The 24,013-nt window shown below is 64.3% G+C and overlaps 1 protein-coding gene across 1 annotated transcript; it reads left to right on the top strand.

Moving 5' to 3' along the window:
• COL6A1 (collagen type VI alpha 1 chain) lies at positions 1-21,408 on the top strand. Its single transcript, XM_051828004.2, has 35 exons — positions 1-207; positions 766-895; positions 1,929-2,129; positions 3,377-3,536; positions 4,088-4,216; positions 4,310-4,330; positions 4,475-4,495; positions 4,598-4,642; positions 5,192-5,245; positions 5,644-5,688; positions 5,786-5,812; positions 6,228-6,254; positions 6,336-6,380; positions 6,478-6,531; positions 6,666-6,728; positions 8,952-9,014; positions 9,095-9,148; positions 9,323-9,358; positions 9,640-9,702; positions 10,321-10,383; positions 12,738-12,800; positions 12,977-13,039; positions 13,475-13,525; positions 15,696-15,731; positions 16,034-16,096; positions 16,233-16,298; positions 16,954-16,989; positions 17,587-17,623; positions 17,931-17,939; positions 18,281-18,414; positions 18,696-18,805; positions 18,913-19,096; positions 19,174-19,354; positions 20,012-20,041; positions 20,156-21,408. Exons 1-35 carry the CDS (start codon positions 111-113, stop codon positions 20,776-20,778), a joined length of 3,084 nt encoding a protein of 1,027 aa, XP_051683964.2. The 5' UTR covers positions 1-110; the 3' UTR covers positions 20,779-21,408.
• The last annotated feature ends 2,605 nt before the right edge of the window (positions 21,409-24,013 follow it).

Raw genomic sequence — 24,013 nt, 5'->3', positions numbered from 1 at the left:
CCTCCCCGGCCGCCGCTGGGCCCCGCGGCAGACTCCAGCGCTCCCGCCGCCCTCAGCCTCCACCCGGACCCAGCGCTTGTCCCGTGGTGACCTGCAGGCCGGCCGGCGACATGAGGCTGGCCCGCGCCCTGCTGGCCCTGCTGCTGCAGGCCTGCTGGGTGGCCGCACAGGACCTCCCGGTGGCCTCGAAGGCCATCGCTTTCCAAGGTGAGTGGGCGGCTGCCTTGCGGGCCGGGCTTCTCCTGCTGGGAGGACCTGATGCTGCGGACCCCGTGGGGGGACCCCATCCACCCCGGCTCAGCGTCCCCTTCCAGGGCCCTCTGGGTCCCTGCCACCTCGAGCCACCATTTCCCGGGGAGTAGGGCTGGGGAATTTGAGAGGGTGTCGCCGTCCGGCGGAGACGGTGCCCAGAATTCGGTCAGTTTTCAGTCCCCATGGGCTTCCCCTTGTTAGTTCGAAGCTTTCCATGCAGGTCTTAAGCCCAAGGTGCAGAGTTCAGGAGTCGGGGCCCTTTCCCAGGGACCCTGCCCAGGGGACCCTGCCGGGGAGGGCTGGCGGAGGCGCCCTCTAACCCAGCCAGGCACCTTCGCAGGACTGGGCTGGGGTGTCTGGGGTCTCGTCCTGGCTGGGTGTCAGTGGCAGCAGCTGCCTCTCTGGCCCGGCATGGCTGGGTGGCCCCATCTGTGTGGAGCGCACTGTGGGGCGGCCGGGCAGACGAGCCCGGTGAGGCGGTGCGGGGCTCACGGGCCCTGCCCCTCGGTGCAGACTGCCCCGTGGACCTGTTCTTCGTGCTGGACACCTCTGAGAGTGTGGCCTTGAGGCTGAAACCCTATGGGGCCCTGGTGGACAAGGTCAAGGCCTTCACCAAGAACTTCATCGACAACCTGAACGACAGGTAGGGGAGCCCTGCGGGGTGGGGCAGGGCCCGGAGGCCCCACGGGTCCCTGCCTTCAAGTCAGCCGGAGAGGGTGGGGTTTGAGGTGGTCCAGTTGGCGGGCAGCTGGTGGGCAGCTGGCCAGGCAGGCCAGGGAGACGGTGCTGCGATGTGGGGTCCTAACCTGTGCCCCCAACACAGATGAACCCCAGCCCCCCTCAGGGAAGGTAGCAGCAGGTCCAGGAGCTGCTCCTGGGGTCTCACTAAGCACCCAGAACCCTACACTGCCCACATGGGCTTCAGGGCCACTCCCTAAGGGGCCTCCACACCCCTGCCGGCCCCACCCACCTCCGCAGCCCAGGGCCCCCGGAACTGACTCCGGGCTGGGGCTCCACACGCCTCGTTCCTGTGCGCACTCCATTCCCACCTGTGGGTCCCCAGGCAGTGGGTGTGGCTGTGGACAGGACCGAACCAGGGGACAAGGTGGTGGGGGAGGGACACGGGAAACAAGGCCCCAGGGTCCCACCCCCCCCCGCTGCGGGGGGCCCATAGGCTCAGCCAGGTCAGGCCCCCCTGCTGGCCACTGACCAGCACGCGGAGTCTCCAGCCCACCAGGAGGGCCGCGCACATAGCAAACACCTACGAGGCAGAGTGGACCCTCCCCCGCTGAGTGGCCGAGACGCAGACAGTGCTGGGGGCGGGGTGCCATACTGCCCATGCTCCTGTGCCTCAGTTTCTACGTCTGTGAAATGGGCAGGTGGCTGCGCCATTCCTGTTAGGATCATTGCAGGGGCGACATCACTGCATCTGTGCAGTGGACAGCGGAGTGGGCCCCCGAGGGCCCAGATGCTCTGGAGTGGGGGGCCCTGTGTCCCCCTTCCTTTGTCCCCACTGTCCCGTCCCCTGCCCCACTGCTGTCCGTAGCTCCTCTGCTGAGGCCTGAGATGCTAGTCCAGCCGTCCGGCTGTGCCCCACGGCAGGGGCCCCTGCCCGACAGGAGGCCGTGGTGTGGTGGGGGTCTCGGGCGGCTCCCCACTCTGCGTGTGGCTCCCAGGTACTACCGCTGTGACCGCAACCTGGTGTGGAACGCGGGCGCGCTGCACTACAGTGACGAGGTGGAGGTGATCAGCGGGCTCACGCGCATGCCCGCCGGCCGCGACGCGCTCAAGGCCAGCGTGGACGCCGTCAAGTACTTCGGCAAAGGCACCTACACCGACTGCGCCATCAAGAGGGGGCTGGAGGAGCTGCTCATTGGGTGAGTGCCCCTCCCCCAGCCTCGAGCCTGGCTGCTCCAGACGCCTGTCCTGGGGTGTTCATGCTGTGACTGCTGCCCCTCTACCCGGGCTCGCCCAGGACCACCCCCATCCCTCCCACCGGCTGAGCCACGCTCAAAACACGCAATGCCCTGGTCATTGGCCTCACTTTGATGGACCAGAGCTGATCTGGGCAGAGGCAGAGACAGGGAGACAGAGACAGGCAGAGACAGAGCCAGAGAGAGAGGCGGAGACAGGGAGACAGAGAGAGAGTCAGAGACAGGGAGACAGAGACAGGGAGACAGAGAGAGACACACGGAGACAGAGAGAGAGACAGGGAGACAGAGAGAGACACAGGGAGACAGAAACACAGGGGGACAGAGAGAAACACAGGGGGACAGAGAGAGAGACACAGGGAGACAGAGAGAGACACACGGAGACAGAGAGAGACACAGGGGGACAGAGAGAGACACAGGGAGACAGAGAGAGACACAGGGGGACAGAGAGAGACACAGGGAGACAGAGAGAGACACAGGGGGACAGAGAGAGACACAGGGGGACAGAGAGAGACACAGGGAGACAGAGAGAGACAGGGAGACAGAGAGAGACACACGGAGACAGAGAGAGACACAGGGGGACAGAGAGAGACACAGGGAGACAGAGAGAGACACAGGGGGACAGAGAGAGACACAGGGAGACAGAGAGAGACACAGGGGGACAGAGAGAGACACAGGGAGACAGAGAGAGACACAGGGGGACAGAGAGAGACACAGGGGGACAGAGAGAGACACAGGGAGACAGAGAGAGACAGGGAGACAGAGAGAGACACAGGGGGACAGAGAGAGAGACAGGGGGACAGAGAGAGACACAGGGAGACAGAGAGAGACACAGGGGGACAGAGAGAGACACAGGGGGACAGAGAGAGACACAGGGAGACAGAGAGAGACACAGGGGGACAGAGAGAGACACAGGGAGACAGAGAGAGACAGAGGCAGACAGAGAGGGGCAGAGACAGCGGGACGTTGGATTCCCTGAGAGCGTCAGTCCCGGGCCGGTACCGGAGCTGTCACACCAGCTCAGAGGCACAGCGTGTGCTCTGCCCGTTTCGCCCTCTGAGCGCCGTCTGCGCGGGGTTCTTCCCAGACAGCCCTGTGGGTCCCCACAGCAGCCAGCTGCCGCTCTCAGGCTGGGGTCCCAGCTCTGCAGTCCCAGACCCTGGGAGGGGTGTCACGCTGCTGTTCCCCTCCAGGGGCTCCCACCTGAAGGAGAACAAGTACCTGATTGTGGTGACCGATGGGCACCCCCTGGAAGGCTACAAGGAGCCGTGCGGAGGCCTGGAGGACGCAGTCAATGAGGCCAAGCACCTGGGCATCAAAGTCTTCTCCGTGGCCATCACACCCGACCACCTGGTAGGGTCCCTGTGCAAGCCAGGGCTGCCATGGCCCTGCCTCCGCACCTGCCTCCCACCTGCACAGGGGACCCACCCACGGCCACCCCACCTCCCACCTGCATGGGGGACACTCACAGCCACTCCCACCTCCCACCTCCATGGGGGACCCCCCACAGCCACCCCCACCTCCCACCTGCATGAGGGACCCCCACAGCCATCCCCACCTCCCACCTGCATGAGGGACCCCCACAGCCACCCCCACCTCCCACCTGCATGAGGGACCCCCACAGCCATCCTACCTCCCACCTGCATGGGGGCCCTCCACAGCCACCCCCGCCTCCCACCTGCATGAGGGACCCCCCCACAGCCACCCCCACCTCCCACCTGCATGAGGGACCCCCCCACAGCCACCCCCACCTCCCACCTCCATGGGGGACCCCCCACAGCCACCCCGCCTCCCTACCCTGGAGCCTCCAGTGCTGCTTGTGCCAGCCCTGGGCCCAGCCTCTTGGGGACTGGACTGAGGGTGGTGGGCCCAGGGCAGGGGCCTCACCCCTGGCCGCACCCCAGGAGCCCCGTCTGAGCATCATTGCCACGGACCACACGTACCGGCGCAACTTCACAGCGGCCGACTGGGGGCAGAGCCGTGATGCGGAGGAGGTCATCAGCCAGACCATCACCACCATCGCCGACATGATCGTGAGTGCCGGGCGGCCGGCGGCAGGCGGCGGGGGGCAGGCAGGGACAGCAGCCAGGCACCACTGACTCAACGTCTTTCCTTGCCTTTTCCAGAAAAATAACGTGGAGCAAGTGGTAAGAGCCCCGCCCCGCCCCGTCCGGCGCCCCCCGCCTGGGTCCAGGGCCGCTCCTGTGGGGACAGGGTGGCGGGCACCCGTAGGGCGCACCCTGCCAGGATTCTGACCTGTCTCCTGCGCCTCTCTCCCCCCATTCCGACAGTGCTGCTCCTTCGAGTGCCAGGTGAGTGTGGCCCACGGCCCCTCCCCCGGCACCATGACCCTCATCCGGGGTCTGGGGTCTGGGGCCTGGGTCCCGGGCTGAATGTGCCCCCCTGTCTTGCAGCCGGCCAGAGGACCTCCAGGGCCCCGGGGCGACCCCGGGTACGAGGTGAGTGGCCACGGCTGCCGGCTCCCGGGTTGGGGCAATGCGGGTTCACCTTCCGGGTGTCCGGAGCGGAGTCCACGGGGAGAGTCCAGGCATCAGGGACCTGAGGCAGTGTGGCCGCCGTGGACTCGGTCAGGTCCAGGAGGCAGCTGAGGGAGGCCCCAGCCCCTCACTCCTTGCTGGAGAAGAGTCACGGGGATTCAGGCCTGGGGTAGGCGTGGCTCACGTGGGGCGACTTGAGCACCAGAATTGGTCACCAATGTTTGCAGCTTGGGGGTTGCTTGGAACCTGCCCATTTCTGGCTTTTGCTATAAATGGTCTGATCCCTTGGCCACAGTCCATGGAGCCACAGAGCCCCCTTTAGGCCTGCGTGCTGGAGCCACCTGCCAGCCCCCCAGTGGGAGCACCAGAGAGTCACATGGCCTGAGGATGGAACAAAAGATATCAGAGGCCGTGCTGTGCGCGAGCCGGGCCCTCAGCACAGCCCAGAGTGGCCCCTGACCTTGACCTGGGCCCTCAGCACAGCCCCTGACCTTGACCTCTGTGTTACAGGGAGAACGCGGGAAGCCTGGGCTCCCAGGAGAGAAGGGAGAAGCCGGAGACCCTGTAAGTGCCTGGGACTGAAAGTGGTTTTGGGGTGCTGAGCAGCCTGAGGCTGGGGGAACCAGGCTGCAGGAACTTGGAGAGCAGCTGGGTCCTGAGCCCAGGTCACAAGCCTGTCCTCCGCGGGAGGGGGCTGGCACAGCCATTGTGCCCGCTGCCGCCCAGGCAGCCCTCCAGGCTGGCCCTGCCTGTGCCCGTGGGGGCCCAACAAAGCCCAGGACTCTGCCTGCCCCTGCCGGGGTCTCCACAAACTCCCACCCCTCTCCCAGCTCCGCCTGGCACCCCTGGTCGCCCCTCCCAGGAGCTCCACTGTGGAGACCCCAGCGGTCAGGGGTGGGGGCGGGGGGTTGTGGGGCCCGAGACTGACCCCCAGGGCATCTAACCCCTCCTTTGTGTTCCAGGGAAGACCGGGGGACCTCGGCCCTGTGGGATACCAAGGCATGAAGGTGCGTCTCCTCCGCTGGGGCCTACCCAGGCGGGGGCATCGGGAGGGTCTGGGGTCCCTGCGTGGCGCTGACGGAGCCTCCTCTTCTCTCGGTGCAGGGAGAAAAGGGCAGCCGTGGGGAGAAGGTGAGTGGGCTCGGCCGGCCCGGAGCACCCCCAGCCGGACGGGCGTGGCACGGAGGCGCTGGCGTGGCCGTCTGGAGGGGCCTGGCCAGACAGCCCTTCCAGCCCTCTGGACTGATGACCACGGAGCTCTGCGGCCTGCCAGGACCCCGGGCTGGGGGGTGGCTCCTGCCACTCGCCCCACTGTAGGGTGCAGCCTTCGGAACACAGCCCTAGCCCCTTCCCACCTGCTCCCCCCTCGTGTCCCCGGTCCCCATGGCTCCCAGCACGGACTGCGCTCCCTCAGGGTTGGGGACAGCACAGTGCTGTTCACCTGACCAGCGTGCAGCTGAGCCAGGCTTCAGCTGGGCAGAGTGGAAGGGGATGGGGCTGCTCTTGGCCCCGCAGGGGCCACCCTCACCTCCTTCTGTCTCCACAGGGCTCCAGGGGACCCAAGGGCTACAAGGTGAGTGGGGGACAGAGACGGGAGGGCACTGGGTCCGGTGCTGTCTGATCGCCCCTGACCCTGACTTCTGTGTCCACGCAGGGCGAAAAGGGCAAGAGAGGCATCGACGGAGTGGACGGCACGAAGGTAGCCGCCCTGGGGCCCTGGGCAGGCGTCGCCAGGGTGGGGCAGAGCCTCTGGTTGGCCCCGACCGCCTCATTCTCGTCCTGTCTTCTCCTTCCAGGGAGAGGCAGGGTACCCAGGCCTGCCAGGGTGCAAGGGCTCCCCTGGCTTTGACGTGAGTACCCCACGCCGGGGCTGCGGGCTCGGGGTGGAACTCAGCCCAGCCCTCCTGTGGCCCTCCCTGAGTCGCTGTGTGCAGCCCCGAAATGCTCAGGGCCACCGTGACCACGTCTGCCATTGCCTCACCAGGGAGTTCAAGGACCCCCCGGACCTAAGGGCGACCCTGGCGCCTTCGGACTGAAAGGAGCAAAGGTCAGTGGCTCATGACCCCTGAGCACCAGCCCGGGGCCTCCTCGTCCCCCGAGTCCAGCACCGGTCAGCTTTTCAAACCGTGATGAGTGCCACCGCATTCCCTGTCCTAAACGCTCTCCTTCTCTGGCCAGACTGAATTTTCCAAATCTCTCTGCTCCGCTCCTGACTCACTGTACGACTTGCTAACGGCAGCCATGACACCCAGGCTGCAGGATGTTCTGTTACCTTGAAATCCCCTCCCCCATCAGCCAGCCCAGCATCGGCTAATTGAGGCTCCCCCAGGTCTCGAGACAGGGACACACAGCCGAGACAGGGACACACAGCCGAGACAGGCTGTCTGCCACACTGCAACAAGCACAGCCTTTAGTGCGGTCCCAGGAGAGTCCCCGTGTCCCTCTGCACCCTCACCAGCATGGCCTCCGTGTCCACGTGCCCCGGCAGCGCCTCCTCTGCACCCCCACCAGGCACCCATGGCACTGCTTACAGCATTCTAGGCTTCCTCCAGCCGGTTCTGCCGAGCTCCTCCCACTTTTCCCAGTAGACCAATCACCAGGTCTCTCCACATCTTCAGATGTAGTTAACATCAACAACCCCACTCCTGGTACCAGCTTTCTGTATTAGCGTTTCCTCAATATAGCAACTACAGTGAAGGAAGGAAGTTCATTTCAGCTATGATTTTGAGGGGTCACAGTCTAAGATTGGGGAACCCCATTGGTCTGGCAGCAGAACACATGCAGAAGAACCATGTGGGAACGAAGGAGCAGAGAGCCAGGAACACGCCATCTCCACACGTCTCTCCTTATAAAGCCACCAGGATCCATCATGAGGTTCCACCCCCCCGATCAGTTACTTCCCAAAGGCCACTTTCAGACACTACAGTGCGGCTGTCTCCACCTTAATCCACGAACCCCCAGTACTCATCCATGAACCACAACACCAATCCATGAACCATAACACTAATCCATGAACCACAACACCAGTACATGAACCACACTAATCCATGAGCCACAACACCAATCACCAACCACAACACTAATCCACAAACCACAACACCAGTCCACAAACCACAGCACCAATCCATGAACTACTACACCAGTCATGAACCACAACACCAGTCCACGAACCACAACACTAATCCACAAACCACAACACCAGTCCACGAACCACAACACTAATCCACAAACCACAACACCAGTCCACGAACCACAACACTAATCCACAAACCACAACACCAGTCCACGAACCACAACACTAATCCACAAACCACAACACCAGTCCACAAACCACAGCACCATTCCATGAACTACCACACCAATCATGAACCATACCAGTCCACGAACCACAACACTAATCCACAAACCACAACACCAGTCCACGAACCACAGCACCAATCCACAAACCACAACACCAGTCCACGAACCACAACACTAATCCACAAACCACACCAGTCCACGAACCACAACACTAATCCACAAACCACACCAGTCCATGAACCACAACACTAATCCACAAACTGCATCAGTCCATGAACTACAACACCAATCCACAAACCACAATACCAATCCATGAACCACAACACCAGTTCATGAACCACAACACTAACCCAAGAATCACAACACTAATCCATGAACCACAACACCAATCGGTGAACCACAACACTAATAATCCATGTACAACACCAATCCACAAACCATAATACCAATCCACGAACCACAACACCAATCCACAAACCCACCAGTCCACGAACCACAACACTAATCCACAAACCACAACACCACGGTGAACATTGTGTGGCCAGTGGCTGTGGAGAGCCCACGGTGAACACTGTGCAGCTGCCCGAGAGCCTCCCTCCTCACAGTGGCTCGAGCCTCAGGGGTCCTTCCCCACCCCCAGGGCCGAGGGTGAGGCGTGAAGAGCCGGGGTTTTCTCCGGGTTCTCCCCGTGGCAGGAAGTGCTAGGGAGGGCGAGGATGGGTGTTCACCGTGGCACGAACAAGGGCTTGGGTGTGTCCCTGCCGGCCCGAGATTCGGGTCTCCCAGTTCACTGCCTGGCAAACGGACCCAGTTCAGGTGGGATTTGGCGGTGGGTTGAGGTGCTTGGCAACACTGGTCAGAGCTGCCTGAGGCCTGGGGAAGGAGGGTGGGCAGGGCCCCCAGAGAGCCCTGACCCAGCCCCCCTGGGCTGCAACCAGAGCCTGTGCCTCTGACCCTTGACCTTCCCCAGGGGGAGCCTGGAGCGGACGGGGAGCCTGGAAGACCCGGGAACACAGGCCCTCCTGGAGACGAGGTGAGACTGCCTGGGGCAGCTCCAGTGGCACGGGCTGTGGGGTGCAGGGGCTGACACTCATGGTGTCCCGTCCTCCTCAGGGTGAGCCCGGAGAGCCCGGTCCCCCCGGAGAGAAGGGAGAGGCTGGAGACGAGGTGAGTCCCCCCCCCCCCACCGCAGGCCTCGCCCCCCGCAGGCTGCGCCCAAGCCCACACCTCCCACAGCCTCACCTCCCCACCCTGAGGCTGCATCCCCTCCCACAGCCTCGGCCCCCACCAGGCTGCACCCCTCCCACAGACTAACATGGCCTTTGCTCCTCCCAACTGCAGGGCAACGCAGGACCCGACGGGCCTCCCGGAGACAGGGTGAGTCCTGGCTGCAGGCGGCCGCAGCCCAGGCCACGTGGCCCCTCCATCCCCACCCCCGAGAGGCCAGGCCATGCGCTCCAGGCAGGACAGCCTTGCCTCTGTGCTCCTGGCTGCTCTGCCCTGGGAACAGCGCTGGCGTCATCCGGGGTCTTCTGGGGTCTGGAGGCTGGCGGGAGCTGAGCGGCCAGGAGCTCCAGCCTCTGTGATGGGGGGTAGACAGGGATCCTGCTGGGGGGGGCGTCAGCAGGGCTGTGAGTCCCCCACGCCTCTCCACACAGGGTGGCCCTGGAGAGCCAGGACCCCGGGGGACCCCAGGCGTGCGGGGGCCGAGAGGAGACCCGGTAAGTTGCACTCTGAGAAGGGCCCTGGAATACGAGACACCCACACAGCTCTGGCCACCTCCATTTGGCCCGACCACGTCCTGCCGGCCCAGCCCGGCTGGCTTCTGCCCCCACACCCCCCACTCCTTGGTTTTTGCCTTGTGGGAGGTGGTCACAGTGCCCACCACAACCTCGACACGGGCAGCCCTGACCCTGGTGGGGAGCGGAGCCCTGGCCATGCCACAGGCGCCTGTCAGGGGCAGGGTTGGGGGCTCACGGCTTGCTCTTGGAGGCCCCCGTGCAGGCAGCAGGGCAGGGCAATGCAGCCGACCCCTCCCAAACCCACCCTCTGAGGACAGGAGTGGGACTGGGGCCAAGCAGAGCGTCCAGGTGCCCAAGGAGGAGGGCAGGGAGAGGCCTCGGAGGCAGGGACCCCAGGAGGAGCTGCCGCCTTGCTGAGGCTCCCAAGAAATCGGCTGCGGTGTGTGGGTGTAGAGGGCGGGGCCAGGACAGGGCACTTGTGGAGGAGAAGTTCGGGGCTGCCCGCCACTGTGGACGGCAGCGCCTGCAGCCCTCACCTGCTGGCTGCCTGGGGCCCTGGGGCCCGACCTGCTCCCTCATGGGCTCCTTTCTCCCCAGGGCGAAGCTGGACCCCAAGGTGACCAGGGCAGAGAGGGCCCCGTCGGCATCCCAGGAGACCCGGTAGGCTGTGCTGGGTGGGGGCTGGGTCAGCCACGTCGTGGGTTGGGTTCTGTGGGGGAAGGGGCCCCCGAGGCTCAGCCACGGGTGTCCCGGTTCCAGCTCTGGGCCCTTCCTTCAGGGTCCATGTCTCGTGGACAGAAGGGCCACCTGAGCCAGTGCGGGAGGGCCTGGGGGCTGCCTGGGCCTGTCTGGGTGAGGGTGGGGCCCGGCTCCTGTGCCCCCCAGCCTCATTGGCTCAGGGACCCCTCTGGGGGCTGCCAGGATGCACAGATGAATGAGCAGGCCCTGCGCTGGCCTCGTGCTCTGGCCCTCGGAGAGTGGGAAGGCACTGGGGGTGTGCAGCAGCAGGTGTGAGGAGTAGGTGGGACCATGGGCGGGGACAGGGCGGGCCCGAGGGTGCCCAGAAATGGACTTCCCAGTCCCCCAGGTAGGTGGTAGAGTGGGTGAGACAGGCAGCCCCTGGCTGGGGTGCCCGAAATGGGACACTAGGGCACAGGGCAGAGCATTCGTGTGGTTGGTGGTAGATTTAGGGTCGTGAGCAGGTAGAAGGTTCTGGATGTCCAGGATGTGAGCAAGACCTCCCAGAGACCATGCTGGGGGACAGGAGGGTGTAGGTCTGATAGAGAGGAGGTCCAGGTGGTCAGCAGGGGGGATGGGGGAGGGGCACCCTGCTGGCGGTGGGGGAGTGGGAGGGCCCCCCTTGCTGTCCTCACTCATCTCTGTCCTCTGGGCCCCTGTCCTGGATTCCACAGGGTGGCCCTGGGCAGGTGGGCAGGCGGTCAGCACGGTTCTGGTTCTCGCTACTGTAACATAGCAGCAGAGGCCGAGTGCCAAGGCCAGGCACAGGGCTCCAGCCGAGTGTGCGCGTCTGCCTGTCTGCCTGTTCCCCGCTGGGTGTTGTTGACTCGGGGCCGGTGTTTCCCGTCCATGGATACCGTGGCTCGGACCCTGCGCTCACGTCTGCCCTCCGTGGCGTTCACCTCATGCGCTGCCTTGTGTGCCCCATCTTTGTTCTTCTGAACTTGGGGGTGGGATTGGAGGGTGTGGGCCCCTCCGGCTGTCTCCGGGGACGTGAGCCGGGGCATCCGGGGCGAGTGTGCAGCCATCTTTGCCAGCAAGTTTTCATTTCTGGTGGACGCAGCGCTTTTGCACCTGTTGTGGGGCAGAGGAGCGCGGCTGATCCGTCTGTGAAGGTCGGAACAGGGCAGGTGCATCCCAGCTCCTCCAACACCCGTCACCTCTGCTGCTGGGGACCCCGGCCCTAGACTGTGGTGGATCACACACGCCTAACCCCTCCCGGGACCACCGTCCCCGCTCCCCCCGGTCTTGAGCTCAGCTCCCAGCTTTTGCGCCTGAGGGAGGCCAGGCAGCCTGGCCTTCCTGGGCCTGGCTTGCTTCCCTGGACGGTGACCAGTTCTGTCCACGTCGGCACTCCGTCTCTTGATGGCCTTATGGTGCCCCTTGGGGCGGGGCGAGGGTGCAGCTGTCTCTGTCAGATCGACTTCCTCTCCCTTGGTCGCACACCTGGGGAGAAAGCTGGGTGCGTGGGGGACCTGCCCAGCTCCTGGGCTCCTTCTGGCCTGCCTTGTCTGTCTGGGAGGGGTCCCCACCCCCATGTCCTCAGAGCAAGCTCTTGGGGCCCAGGGGCACCTGTCAGACAAGACCCCTTGCTGCCCACCTGTCTGGCCCAGAGCACACCTTCCCTCCCCAAGTCTGTCTTGGGGCCCAGGTGCAAGCCCTCTTCACCCTGGGTTGGGAGGCCTAGGTGTAGTCATGTCCGTGTGCAAAGCCTGCTGGGGGATGTGGCCTAGGTGGGGCGTGTGTGGTTCTGACAGCAGCACTGGAGGTCTGAGGGGTTGGGGCAGGGATGGTAACACCCAGGAGCCCCTGAGTCATGGGGGCAGGAGGGACAGGGGCCGCACGGAGGTCCAGGAGCCTCATGAGATGCGGCGGGGCCGCATCAGCCGCAGAGCATGAGTGGGAACCCCAGGGAGGAGGGCGGGTGGCTCCTGCCTCTGCGGCTGTGCTCCAGTCAGGTGACAAGCATGGCTGAGGGTGAGGAGGGGGCTGAAGCCCCTGCCAGTGCCCACCCAGGTCACCCATGGAGGCGTTAGTAGGAGTTGCCCTCAAGGCCCCCACCTGGCCAAGGGGGCCGTGAGCGAGGCTCAGCTTTCGCTGCTGGGGGTGGGGTGAGAGGCAGCCGCAGGCCCACCCTGCAGGGCAAGGAGGGACAGGTGGTCTGCGACCTGGAGAGACCCTGGTGCTGGCAGCCACAGCCCCCTGGAGCCACCGAGGGCAGTCCCTCCCTTGGATGTGGGGGGAGGGCTGGGTCTTACGGGGCGTGTTCTCCACAGGGTGAGGCCGGCCCCATTGGACCTAAGGGCTACCGAGGCGATGAGGGTCCCTCAGGGCTCGAGGTGAGCACGTCCCAGCCCCACCCTGCCCCTGCCTGCCACATTGGCACCAGACCCGCGTGTCCCCGAGCCCGGCCCCAGGCGTCTCCTCTCCCACGGTGCCCGCCCTCCCCAAGAAGACACTGTGAGCCTGAACCTGCGCCGACCCAGCCCGGGCAGTCACTCGAGCCTTTCCTTAGGGTCCCCGAGGAGCCCCAGGACCGGCCGGGCCCCCTGGAGACCCGGGGCTGATGGGCGAGCGGGTAAGTCTCTGGGCACAGGCCCCAGCAGTGAGCCGGCCGCCGGGGCTCTGACGTACGGGACAGGCATCACCCTCGGGCCCCCCGGCTCCCTGTCCAGTCCAGGGAGAGGCTGAGGGGGCCGGCAGGGCAGTGCAGAGGGGCTGCCTCCCCGCGGGCGGGAGGACCCGTGCAGGACCCGGCCGTGTGCCTGGGCTGTCCGGGGGCTGCTCACCCAGCACTCCACAGTGACAGGACCCTGCCCGGCGGGCGGGAGGACCCGTGCAGGACCCGGCCGTGTGCCTGGGCTGTCCGGGGGCTGCCCACCCAGCACTCCACAGTGACAGGACCCTGCCCGGCGGGCGGGAGGACCCGTGCAGGACCCGGCCGTGTGCCTGGGCTGTCCGGGGGCTGCCCACCCAGCACTCCACAGTGACAGGACCCTGCTCTGCTCCCCAGGGCGAGGACGGCCCCCCTGGAAACGGCACTGAGGGCTTTCCCGGCTTCCCTGTAAGTAGTCCCAGTGCCCTGAGACACAGAGGCCTGCACTCATCCCTGCCCCTGTCCTGGACACAGGCTCCCTCGTCCCGGCTCCCTGGTCCCGGCTCCCTCATCCTGCTCCCTCGTCCCGGCTCCCTCATCCCAGCTCCCTCATCCCAGCTCCCTCGTCCCGGCTCCCTCATCCCAGCTCCCTCGTCCCAGCTCCCTCATCCCAGCTCCCTCGTCCCGGCTCCCTTGTCCCGGCTCCCTCATCCCAGCTCCCTCGTCCCGGCTCCCTCATCCTCGGCTCCCTCATCCTGGCTCCCTCATCCTGGCTCCCTGGTCCCGGCTCCCTCATCCTGCTCCCTCATCCTGGGCTCCCTCGTCCCAGGCTCCCTCTTCCCAGCTCCCTCGTCCCGGCTCCCTCATCCCGGGCCCCCTCATCCTGGCTCCCTCGTCCCTGGATCCCTCGTCCTGGGCTTCCTCGTCCTGGGCTCCCTCATCCTGGGCTCCCTCATCCCAGCTCCCTCGTCCCGGCTCCCTTGTCCCGGCTCCCTCATCCCAGCTCCCTCATCCCAGCTCCCTCATCCCAGCTCCCTCGTCCCGGCTCCCTCATCCTGCTCCCTCATCCTGGCTCCCTCGTCCCGGCTCCCTTGTCCCGGCTCCCTCATCCCAGCTCCCTGGTCCCGGGTCCCTCATCCCAGCTCCCTCATCCTGGCTCCCTCATCCTGGGCTCCCTCGTCCCAGGCTCCCTGGTCCCAGGTTCCCTCATCCCGGGCTCCCTCATCCTGGCTCCCTGGTCCCGGCTCCCTCATCCTGCTCCCTCATCCTGCTCCCTCATCCCAGCTCCCTCGTCCCGGCTCCCTCATCCTGCTCCCTCATCCTGGCTCCCTCATCCTGCTCCCTCATCCTGGCTCCCTGGTCCCGGCTCCCTCATCCTGCTCCCTCATCCCAGCTCCCTCATCCCAGCTCCCTCGTCCCGGCTCCCTCATCCTGCTCCCTCATCCTGGGCTCCCTCGTCCCAGGCTCCCTGGTCCCAGGTTCCCTCATCCCGGGCTCCCTCATCCTGGCTCCCTCATCCCGGCACCCTCGTACTGGCTCCCTTGTCCCGGCTCCCTCACCCCGGCTCCCTCATCCCAGCTCCCTCTTCCCAGCTCCCTCGTCCTGGCTCCCTCATCCCGGGCCCCCTCATCCTGGGCTCCCTCGTCCCTGGATCCCTCGTCCCTGGATCCCTCGTCCCTGGATCCCTCGTCCCGGACTCCCTCATCCAAGTTCCCTCGTCCTGGGCTTCCTCCTCCTGCGCTCCCTCATCCTGGCTCCCTCGTCCTGGGCTTCCTCGTCCTGGGCTTCCTTGTCCAGGCTCCCTCATCCCAGCTCCCTCGTCCCAGCTCCTTGTCCCAGCTCCCTCATCCTGGCCCCCTCATCCCGGGCTCCCTCGTCCCTGAATCCCTTGTCCTGGGCTCCCTCATCCTGCACTCCCTCGTCCTGGCCCCCTCATCCTGGGCTCCCTCATCCCTGGATCCCTCGTCCTGGCTCCCTCGTCCTGCACTCCCTCGTCCTGGCTCCCTCATCCCGGCTCCCTCGTCCCTGGATCCCTCGTCCTGGCTCCCTCGTCCTGCACTCCCTCGTCCTGGCCCCCTCATCCCGGGCTCCCTCGTCCCTGAATCCCTTGTCCTGGGCTCCCTCATCCTGCACTCCCTCGTCCTGGCCCCCTCATCCTGGGCTCCCTCGTCCCTGGATCCCTCGTCCTGGCTCCCTCGTCCTGCACTCCCTCGTCCTGGCCCCCTCATCCTGGGCTCCCTCATCCCTGGATCCCTCGTCCTGGGCTCCCTCGTCCTGCACTCCCTCGTCCTGGCTCCCTCATCCCGGCTCCCTCGTCCTGGCTCCTTGTCCCAGCTCCCTCACCCTGGCCCCCTCATCCCGGGCTCCCTCGTCCCTGGATCCCTCGTCCTGGCTCCCTCATCCCGGCTCCCTCGTCCTGGCTCCCTCATCCCGGCTCCCTCGTCCTGGGCTCCCTCATCCTGGGCTTCTTCGTCCTGGCTCCCTCGTCCCAGGCACTCTTGCCTGGTGGGTTGGGCCTGGGTGAAGAATCTGGTGACTGGGAAGCTGCCAAGCCTGGGGCCCCACCGCCAGTAGCCCTTTAACTGACCTCTGACCTGTCCCAGAGCCTGGTGTAATGGCCCTGTCTCTCGTCCCACAGGGGTACCCAGGCAGCAGGGGTCCTCCTGGCATAAATGTGAGTACCCACCCCTCGTCCCTGTCTGCTCAGCTACAGGCGTACAAACACAACTCCCATGCATGTGCGAACTCACAGTGTGCCATGTATGCACCCATGCACACATGCAGATGGCGTATATGTGTGCTCACTGCAAAGACACAGTGTCCACACGTGTTCACACATGAAGACACGGGGCGTGTGCTCATGTGTGCAGGATTACATGCACACAAGTATGTATGCACACGCCTGGTGGCACGCCCACCAGGTCCTCCGTGGGACCTGCCATCCCGCTAACCTTCCTGCCCTCCTGTCATCTACAGGGCACAAAAGGCTACCCCGGCCTCAAAGGGGACGAGGGTGAACCTGGAGACCCTGGAGAAGACGTGAGTCGGGGGAGGGGTGGGCAGAGCCACAGCACAGAGGAGTGGAGCAGGGCTGGCGCCGTGGGGCTGCAGACCCGCAGGAGGAGGCCAATGCCCACACTGAGCGGCTGGGCTGACCAAGGCTGTCTCTCTCCAGAACAACCAGGTCTCACCCCGCGGTCCCAAAGGGGCGAAAGGATACCGAGGCCCCGAGGGCCCCCAGGTAGGCTGATGTGGCCCTGGGCCGGGCAGGGGTGTAACCGGGGTCCCAAGGCCACAGAAGTTGGGGAGAGTGGGGCAGGGGCAGGTGGGGCTGTCGGGAGTGAGTCTGGTCCCTGGGGCGGAGACCACACACATGGGAGGGGCTGGTCACCAGGGCGAGGGACGATGCCTCCTGCCGGAGTCCCGGCCTGTGGAGCTACTGTTGTCATGTGGCAGTAGTCTCTGCTCACCGTCCCTGGGGGGTGGGGGAGGGGACGTGTGTGTAAGTGGATCAGGGAGGGGTCGTCCCCTTGGGGGGGTGGAGTGGATCAGGGAGGGGTCGTCCCCTGGAGGGGTGGAGCTGATCAGGGAGGGGTCGTCCCCTGGGGATTGGAGTGGATCAGGGAGGGGTCGTCCCCTGGGGGGGTGGAGTGGATCAGGGAGCAATTGCCGTGTGTGTGTGTGTGTGTGTGTGTGTGTGTAGAGTGGATCAGGGAGGGGGTCCCCCCCAGGGAGAGGAAGATAATTGCTCAGAGCGGGGGTTTTCTGGGGCAGGGGTGGAACTGATGGGGAACTGGGTTGGGGGACTTGTGGAGGGCCAGAGGGTATGAGGAGGGGTCCCTCAGATCCGGAAGCTGTGGACACCTGCTCAGAGCCCTCTCTGTCACTGTTGACAGGGACCCCCAGGACACACGGGACCACCTGGGCCAGACGTAAGTGGGTGTCTGTGAACATTCCCTGAGGCTGAGCAGTACTGCTGGGACCCTGCACACAGATGGGGCAGCTGTGGAAGGGGTGCTGGGGCCTCCCATGGGGGACTGGTGATGACCACAGGGACACACATGACCATGGGGACACATGATGACAACAGGGACATGGGATGACCACCACACAGACATGTGATGACCACATGGACATGAGATGATCACAGGGACATATGATGACCTCGGGACATATGATGACCACCACAAAATCATGAGATGACCACAGGAACGCATGATGACCATGGGGACACATGATGGCCATGGGGGACACATAATGACCACCACAAAGACATGAGATGATCACATGGACACGGGATGATCACATGGACACGGGATGACCACAGGGACGCATGATGACCGTGGGGGACATGTGACTGCCAGGTGTGGATGACCACATCAGGTGCTCAGGCCTGTGGCCAGGATCCACAGGCAGGGCCAAACACACCCAGGAAGTCAGAGCTCCCTGTCCAGACCCAGCACTGCACCCAGAGCCCGGGGCCCAGGCTGGGGGCTGGCCGCCCACACCAGCGATGGCTCTCTCCCCAGGAATGCGAGATCTTGGACATCATCATGAAGATGTGCTGTGAGTATGGCAGCCCGCAGCGGCAGCTCAGTGAGGAGGAGCAGTGGCCCGAAGCCCAGCACGGGCTCTCGGGGGGCATGGGGAAGGCGGGGACCGGCCCTGCGGGTACGGGGCCAGCCACGTGGACAGGGCTGTCTCCTGCCCCACGGGTGCCTCACTCTCGGGGGCCCTGGGTCCAGGCCTGGGGCCTCCCACATGCAGCCGGCCCCAAGGATGAGCACACAGCCCACTGCGGGGGTCGGGGCCGGGAGTCTGGAGTGGGTCCCCGTGAGCCCTGGCATCTGACTGTGCTGTGCTCTCTCCGCAGCGTGCTGTGGTGAGTGCCGTTCCTGCCTCTCCCTCCGTGGATGCCTGCCACCTCGGGCTCCCCACCACTCGCCGGCCGCCCACTGCTCCCGCCGCTGCCTCCCCGAGCAGTGGGGGCTGCAGGGCTGCCGCCCATACCTGCTCTGTTCCCCAGGAAGTTACCAGCGGCAGGCGGGGCCGGGAGCCAAGCCCTGCCCTCTCCCCCATTCTCCCCGTGGGCTCGGGGCCCAACTCGAGGAGGGGGCAGAGAACAACTGTTGGGGACAGGGGGTGGCAGAGCCAGGCGGGACCCCCGCCGGGGAGGGGCGGGCTGGGAGACTGGGACTGAGGCCGACCCCGCCCCTACCCCAGAGTGCAGGTGCGGCCCCATCGACATCCTGTTCGTCCTGGACAGCTCTGAGAGCATCGGCCTGCAGAACTTCGAGATCGCCAAGGACTTCATCATCAAGGTCATCGACCGGCTGAGCAGGGACGAGCTGGTCAAGGTGAGGCGCCCGACTCTGCTGCGTGGAGCTCTGCAGGCCCCAACAGCTCTGCTGGTGACGAGGTGCAGGGCACCCAGGGCCCGCTCAGCCCCCGTAGCTCCTGAGCAGCCGGCCCATGGCTCCAGGCTCCTTGCCCGTGGCCAGAACACAGGGGGCCCAGGGAGGCCTGGTTCCCAGGACACCCTGCACAAAGGGTTGGGCGGGGGTCCTGGGACCCTGGTGGACACCCAGGGAGACGCGTGGTCCTGCAGTCCCCAACACGGCTGCGCCCGCCCCTGCAGTTCGAGCCGGGGCAGTCGCACGCAGGCGTGGTGCAGTACAGCCACAACCAGATGCAGGAGCACGTGGACCTGAGGAGCCCCAGCATCAGGAACACGCAGGACCTCAAGGAGTGAGTGCACGGCCGCGGGGCACGGGGGCCACCAGCACCCCACCCAGGCCCCGGCCCCTCACGGGGACAGGCACAGCCCCGCCTGAGGGTGCTCCCTCTCCGTGCAGGGCCATCAAGAAGCTGCAGTGGATGGCGGGCGGCACGTTCACGGGCGAGGCTCTGCAGTACACCCGGGACCGGCTGCTGCCGCCCACCCCGAACACACGCATCGCCCTGGTCATCACCGACGGGCGCTCCGACACCCAGAGGGACACCACGCCCCTCAGCGTGCTCTGCGGCCCCGACATCCAGGTGGGCCCGAGGGCCTTTCTCCGTGAGAGCAGGGTGGAGCCGCCGGCCCGACGCTGACCCTGTCCCCGGCCCCGCAGGTGGTCTCCGTGGGCATCAAGGATGTGTTTGGCTTCACGGCGGGCTCCGACCAGCTCAACGTCATTTCCTGCCAGGGGCTGGCGCCCCAGGGCCGGCCCGGCATCTCGCTGGTCAAGGAGAACTACGCAGAGCTGCTGGACGACAGCTTCCTCAAGAACATCACCGCCCAGATCTGCATAGGTGGGCACCGCGCTGGGAGGGCCGCACCGGGCTGGGAGGGCTGCGCCGGGCTGGGAGGGCCACGCTGGGCTGGGAGGGCTGCGCTCGGGAGCTGGCCCTGCATGGCCGCGCCGGCAGCAGCACTGTGGCACCTCTAACACAGGGCCCCACGCTGGCCCGCCATGACCGCCCAGCCGCCTCACGCTCGTGGCTTTGCACGAGCAAAGGAGGAGGTGGGGACTGTATGCCTCACGGCCGCCCACTCCAGACCCCGCACATGCTAGCCACATCATCCGGCTGGGCCCAGGGGTCAGTCTCAACTCCACGCTGCGGGCAACGGACGACAGCCGGAGGGAGCTGCCGGCACCAGACACGGGCCTTCTCCCCTGACGGGCACGTGGTCGACAGGCAGCCACGTGCCTGACCAGAGGACAGCCTCCCTGCCCCAGGGCCTTGGTCTCCCGAGGGCCCAGCACGGGGCTGGTGTGAGGACCGGCAGAGGCTGGGGCTGCGTGTCACCCGAGAGACACGGGTGGGCCACGCAGGGGTGGGCGAGGACAGAGGCGGCCTCCTGGGAGGGTCTGCTGGGAGCGGGGCCACACGGTGCTCCGGCATCGCCTGGTGGCGTTCACGGGGGCACTGCCAGGCTCACGCTGCGTGGGGCTCTTTCCTTTACAGATAAGAAGTGCCCGGATTACACCTGCCCGAGTGAGTGCCTGCAGCCGGGGCGGGGGTGGGGGCGCCAGGAGGGGGTCCCGGCCCCTTGCCGGGCCTTCCCCTCGGGGGTCGCCACTGACAGCCGCCTCCCCGCTCCACCCACAGTCACGTTCTCTTCCCCGACCGACATCACCATCCTACTTGATGGCTCGGCCAGCGTGGGCAGCCACAACTTCGACACCACGAAGCGCTTCGCCAAGCGCCTGGCCGAGCGCTTCCTCTCGGCGGGCAGGACGGACCCGGCGCACGACGTTCGGGTGGCTGTGGTGCAGTACAGTGGCCGGGGCCAGCAGCAGCCGGAGCGGGCGGCCCTGCAGTTCCTGCAGAACTACACGGTGCTGGCCGGCACCGTGGACGCCATGGGCTTCTTCAACGATGCCACCGACGTCAACGATGCCCTGAGCTACGTGACCCGCTTCTACCGCGAGGCCTCGCCCGCCACGGCCAAGAAGAAGGTGCTGCTGTTCTCCGACGGCAACTCGCAGGGGGCCACGGCAGAGGCCATCGAGAGGGCCGTGCAGGAGGCCCAGCGGGCGGGCATCGAGATCTTCGTGGTGGTGGTGGGCCGCCAGGTGAACGAGCCCCACGTCCGCGTCCTCGTCACTGGCAAGACGGCCGAGTATGACGTGGCCTTCGGCGAACGCCACCTGTTCCGCGTGCCCAGCTACCCAGCCCTGCTCCGAGGCGTGTTCTACCAGACCGTGTCCAGGAAGGTGGCACTGGGCTAGCGGTGCTGGCAGAGTGAACACGGGACACGCGTGCTCCCGGCCAGGCCGGCCAGCTGCATGTTCCTTGGAGTACAGTCAGAATCGCGGTGCACACGTGTGCTTGGCACACGTCCTCCCTGCCCCCAGCACCCACTCCCTGCCCCAAGATTCGGCCAGCCCCACACCCCCCGGATCATGCCCTCTGATCTCCGAGGAGCCGGCCACCCGGTCAGAACCCAGCTGAGCCCCTCTTCTCCTCTGGGGCTTCCGTTGTACTCTGGGGACCCTGTCCGGTGCGTCCGGCTCCTGCATGGTCCCTGGAACGCTGGCTGTGTCGTTCCCGGTGAGCCCCGGCCTGAAGGACACCTTCCTGGACGGTCCTCGGTGTCGGGCGGGGGGCCCCAGAAGCAGACCCCCCCTCTTCAGGGAACAGCAGGGAACGGGGCTCTGAGCCCAAGTACAGGTGCTGCCCAGCCGAGGGTCCCTCAGGTCCATGCAGAGGCTGTGTGGGGCACACAGCCCGGTGCCCGTGGACGGCCCAGCCCTGCCCGCACAGCCGTTCCCCCTCCCGTGTCCCCGCTGTCTGCTCTCTCCTGCCCCTTTCTCAGCTGCCCTGTCAACGGTGTTTCCCAATAAAGGTTTTTATTCTCATCCGCGGCTCCTTCCTGCGGCGAACCCTGCTCTGCCCCCACGCTGCTCACGTTCTTAAAAGTTTCAAATTTCCATGAAATCCATTTTATCATTTTTTCCTTCCTTGAACTTAACTTACATTGCAATATCTTCTTCAATCCCTGTGCAGTTTATTTTTTTTAAGCGTTATTTATTTATTTGTGAGGCAGTTACAGACAGAGAAAGGGCAAGACAGAGAGAGAGGTCTTCCATCTGCTGGTTCACGCCCCCAATGGCCGCAATGGCTGGAGCTGGGCCGATCCAAAGCCAGGAGCCAGGAGCTTCTTAGGGGTCTCCCATGCCACGTCAGCTATGCCACACTGGCCATACCATGCCAGCCACGCTACACCAGCCACACCATTCACGACACATCTGCAGGCAGACGTGGGAATGCATTAGCAGGGAGCTGGATCAGAAGCCTGGCCAGACTTGTCGGGATGCTGGCTTAGCAAGCAGTGGTTTAACCCACCAGATCACAACGGGCCCATCAAGACCTTTCAGAACACAAAAACACAAACCGTAAAATAAAAGTATTAGACATAAAAATGGAAGGATCCGAGAAAACAACTGCAAACAGTGTCTAAAAAGGGCTGCATTCAGAAAAGCTGCTGGACCCTTACAACCAGGCCAGGTGGACAGGCTGGCCGGCCGCTCTGCCCGCTCAGCGATGCCTCCGCGGCACCCGGCAGGCCCCAGCGGGGGACACATCCGCTGGGTAAGTCCTTGGCTGATGGCCACTGCTGCACTGCTGTGTGTCCCTGCGAGAACAGGGCCAGCCTGTGGCTGCTATGCTGCGTCCTGGTCACCTGTGCCAGGGAAGCTCCACCCATCGCCCGCAGCCATCGGGGCCCTCCCAGCCCTGGCGCACGCGGTCGAGCTCGGATCCCACACCGCAGGTCCGACACCAGTGAAAGAGCTCTCGGGACATAACGCTGCACGACTGGGATGTCTGTGGTTTGTCTCCACCAAAACTCGGGTTGGAGTTTAACACCCGTGGGAGGCCCCCAGAGAGTGGGAACGTCACCCCACGGTGGTGTCCACAGCAGAGGTCCTCGGGGGTGACGGGTGAGACGAGGCCACCAGGGCGGAGCCGATGGCTTCACAGGCAACCAGAGGACACGCATGTGTACACACACACTCTTACACGCGCATGCACACACATTCACACAGACTCACACTCATACACTCAAATTCACAGTGCACACATACACACATACACTATGTGCACATTCACAAATACACACATGCACACACAAACTTGTCTCATATACGCATGTGCTCACACGCACACATATGCACTCATACATTTATATACACATGCAGACTTGTACACACACTCAGGCTAATGCACTGACATACACATGTGCACACATTCACACTCATGTACACATTCATATGTACAGACTCATGCACTCACACTCATATACACACATGTATACATGCATGTGCACACACATCTACATGCAGACTCACATACACGTGCACGTATACATGCATGCTCACACTCATACAGACTCATACTGTCACATTCATACACACATGTGTGCACACTCATACACACACACTCCTCCATGCACTCAAATGAACACATTTATACACTCATGCACCCACATTCACACACATGCACACACACACACGTACATTCACATATACCTGCAGATGCATATACTCACATTCACTCATATAACATGTGCACACAGGCTCATACACATGCACATAGCCACACTCACACACACGCACAGTCATATGTACACATGCGCACACACTCATAGATTCCTATGCACATGCACATTTATACACACATGCACAAAAACATTCATACACATAGAGGCACACATATACACATGTGCACACACTTATATACATGTGCAAACACATGCATACTCATACATATATGTGTGCACACCACACTCATACATGCACAACCATATATATAATGTTGGCGTATATGTACACATAGAAACACACATGTGCACACAAACTCAAAAACCGTATGTACTCTTCCACATAATTGCACATGCTCACACAGTCTCATTGACACACACACGTCTCTCACCTCGGAATGCCAAGGTCATCACCAGATGTGGCCCCTCAACTTTGACCTCGAGCACCACGAGCTGAGATAAGCCTCTCCTTTATGGTTGTCCAGCCTGTGGTACTGTATCACGCGACAGAAAGGGGGCTGAGACAACGGCCCAACACGACTGAGCAGCAGTTTCAGTGGGGCAGGAAACAAAGCAGTGCACACCCACCAGGAGGGCTCCACCCGTGGGACCCGCAAGCTAAGCTGCAGCCGTCACAGGGTCTGCTGATGGAAACCCCCTGCTCAACCTTAGCGGTCAAGACGCCTGTTAAAGAGGCCACGTCCCACATCAGAGTCCCTGCTCCGCGCCTGGCTCGTTTCCTGCCGATGTGGGTCCTGAGAGGCAGCCAGTGCCAACTCCCTGGGGAGACCCACCTGGCGCCCCCTGCTCCGAGCTCTGGCCACAGCCCAGGGTCAGCTGTCGTGACTAGCAGACGGAAGCTCTCTCTGTCTGCATGTTCTATCTCCCCAGTAAATACAAAGTAAAATAAATAAATACAAATG

Source organism: Oryctolagus cuniculus, chromosome 4, assembly GCF_964237555.1.
Source record: "Oryctolagus cuniculus chromosome 4, mOryCun1.1, whole genome shotgun sequence".
Taxonomy (NCBI): domain Eukaryota; kingdom Metazoa; phylum Chordata; class Mammalia; order Lagomorpha; family Leporidae; genus Oryctolagus; species Oryctolagus cuniculus.
The sequence above is the reverse complement of the archived record's forward strand: the minus strand, read 5'-3'. Positions and strand labels throughout refer to the sequence as shown.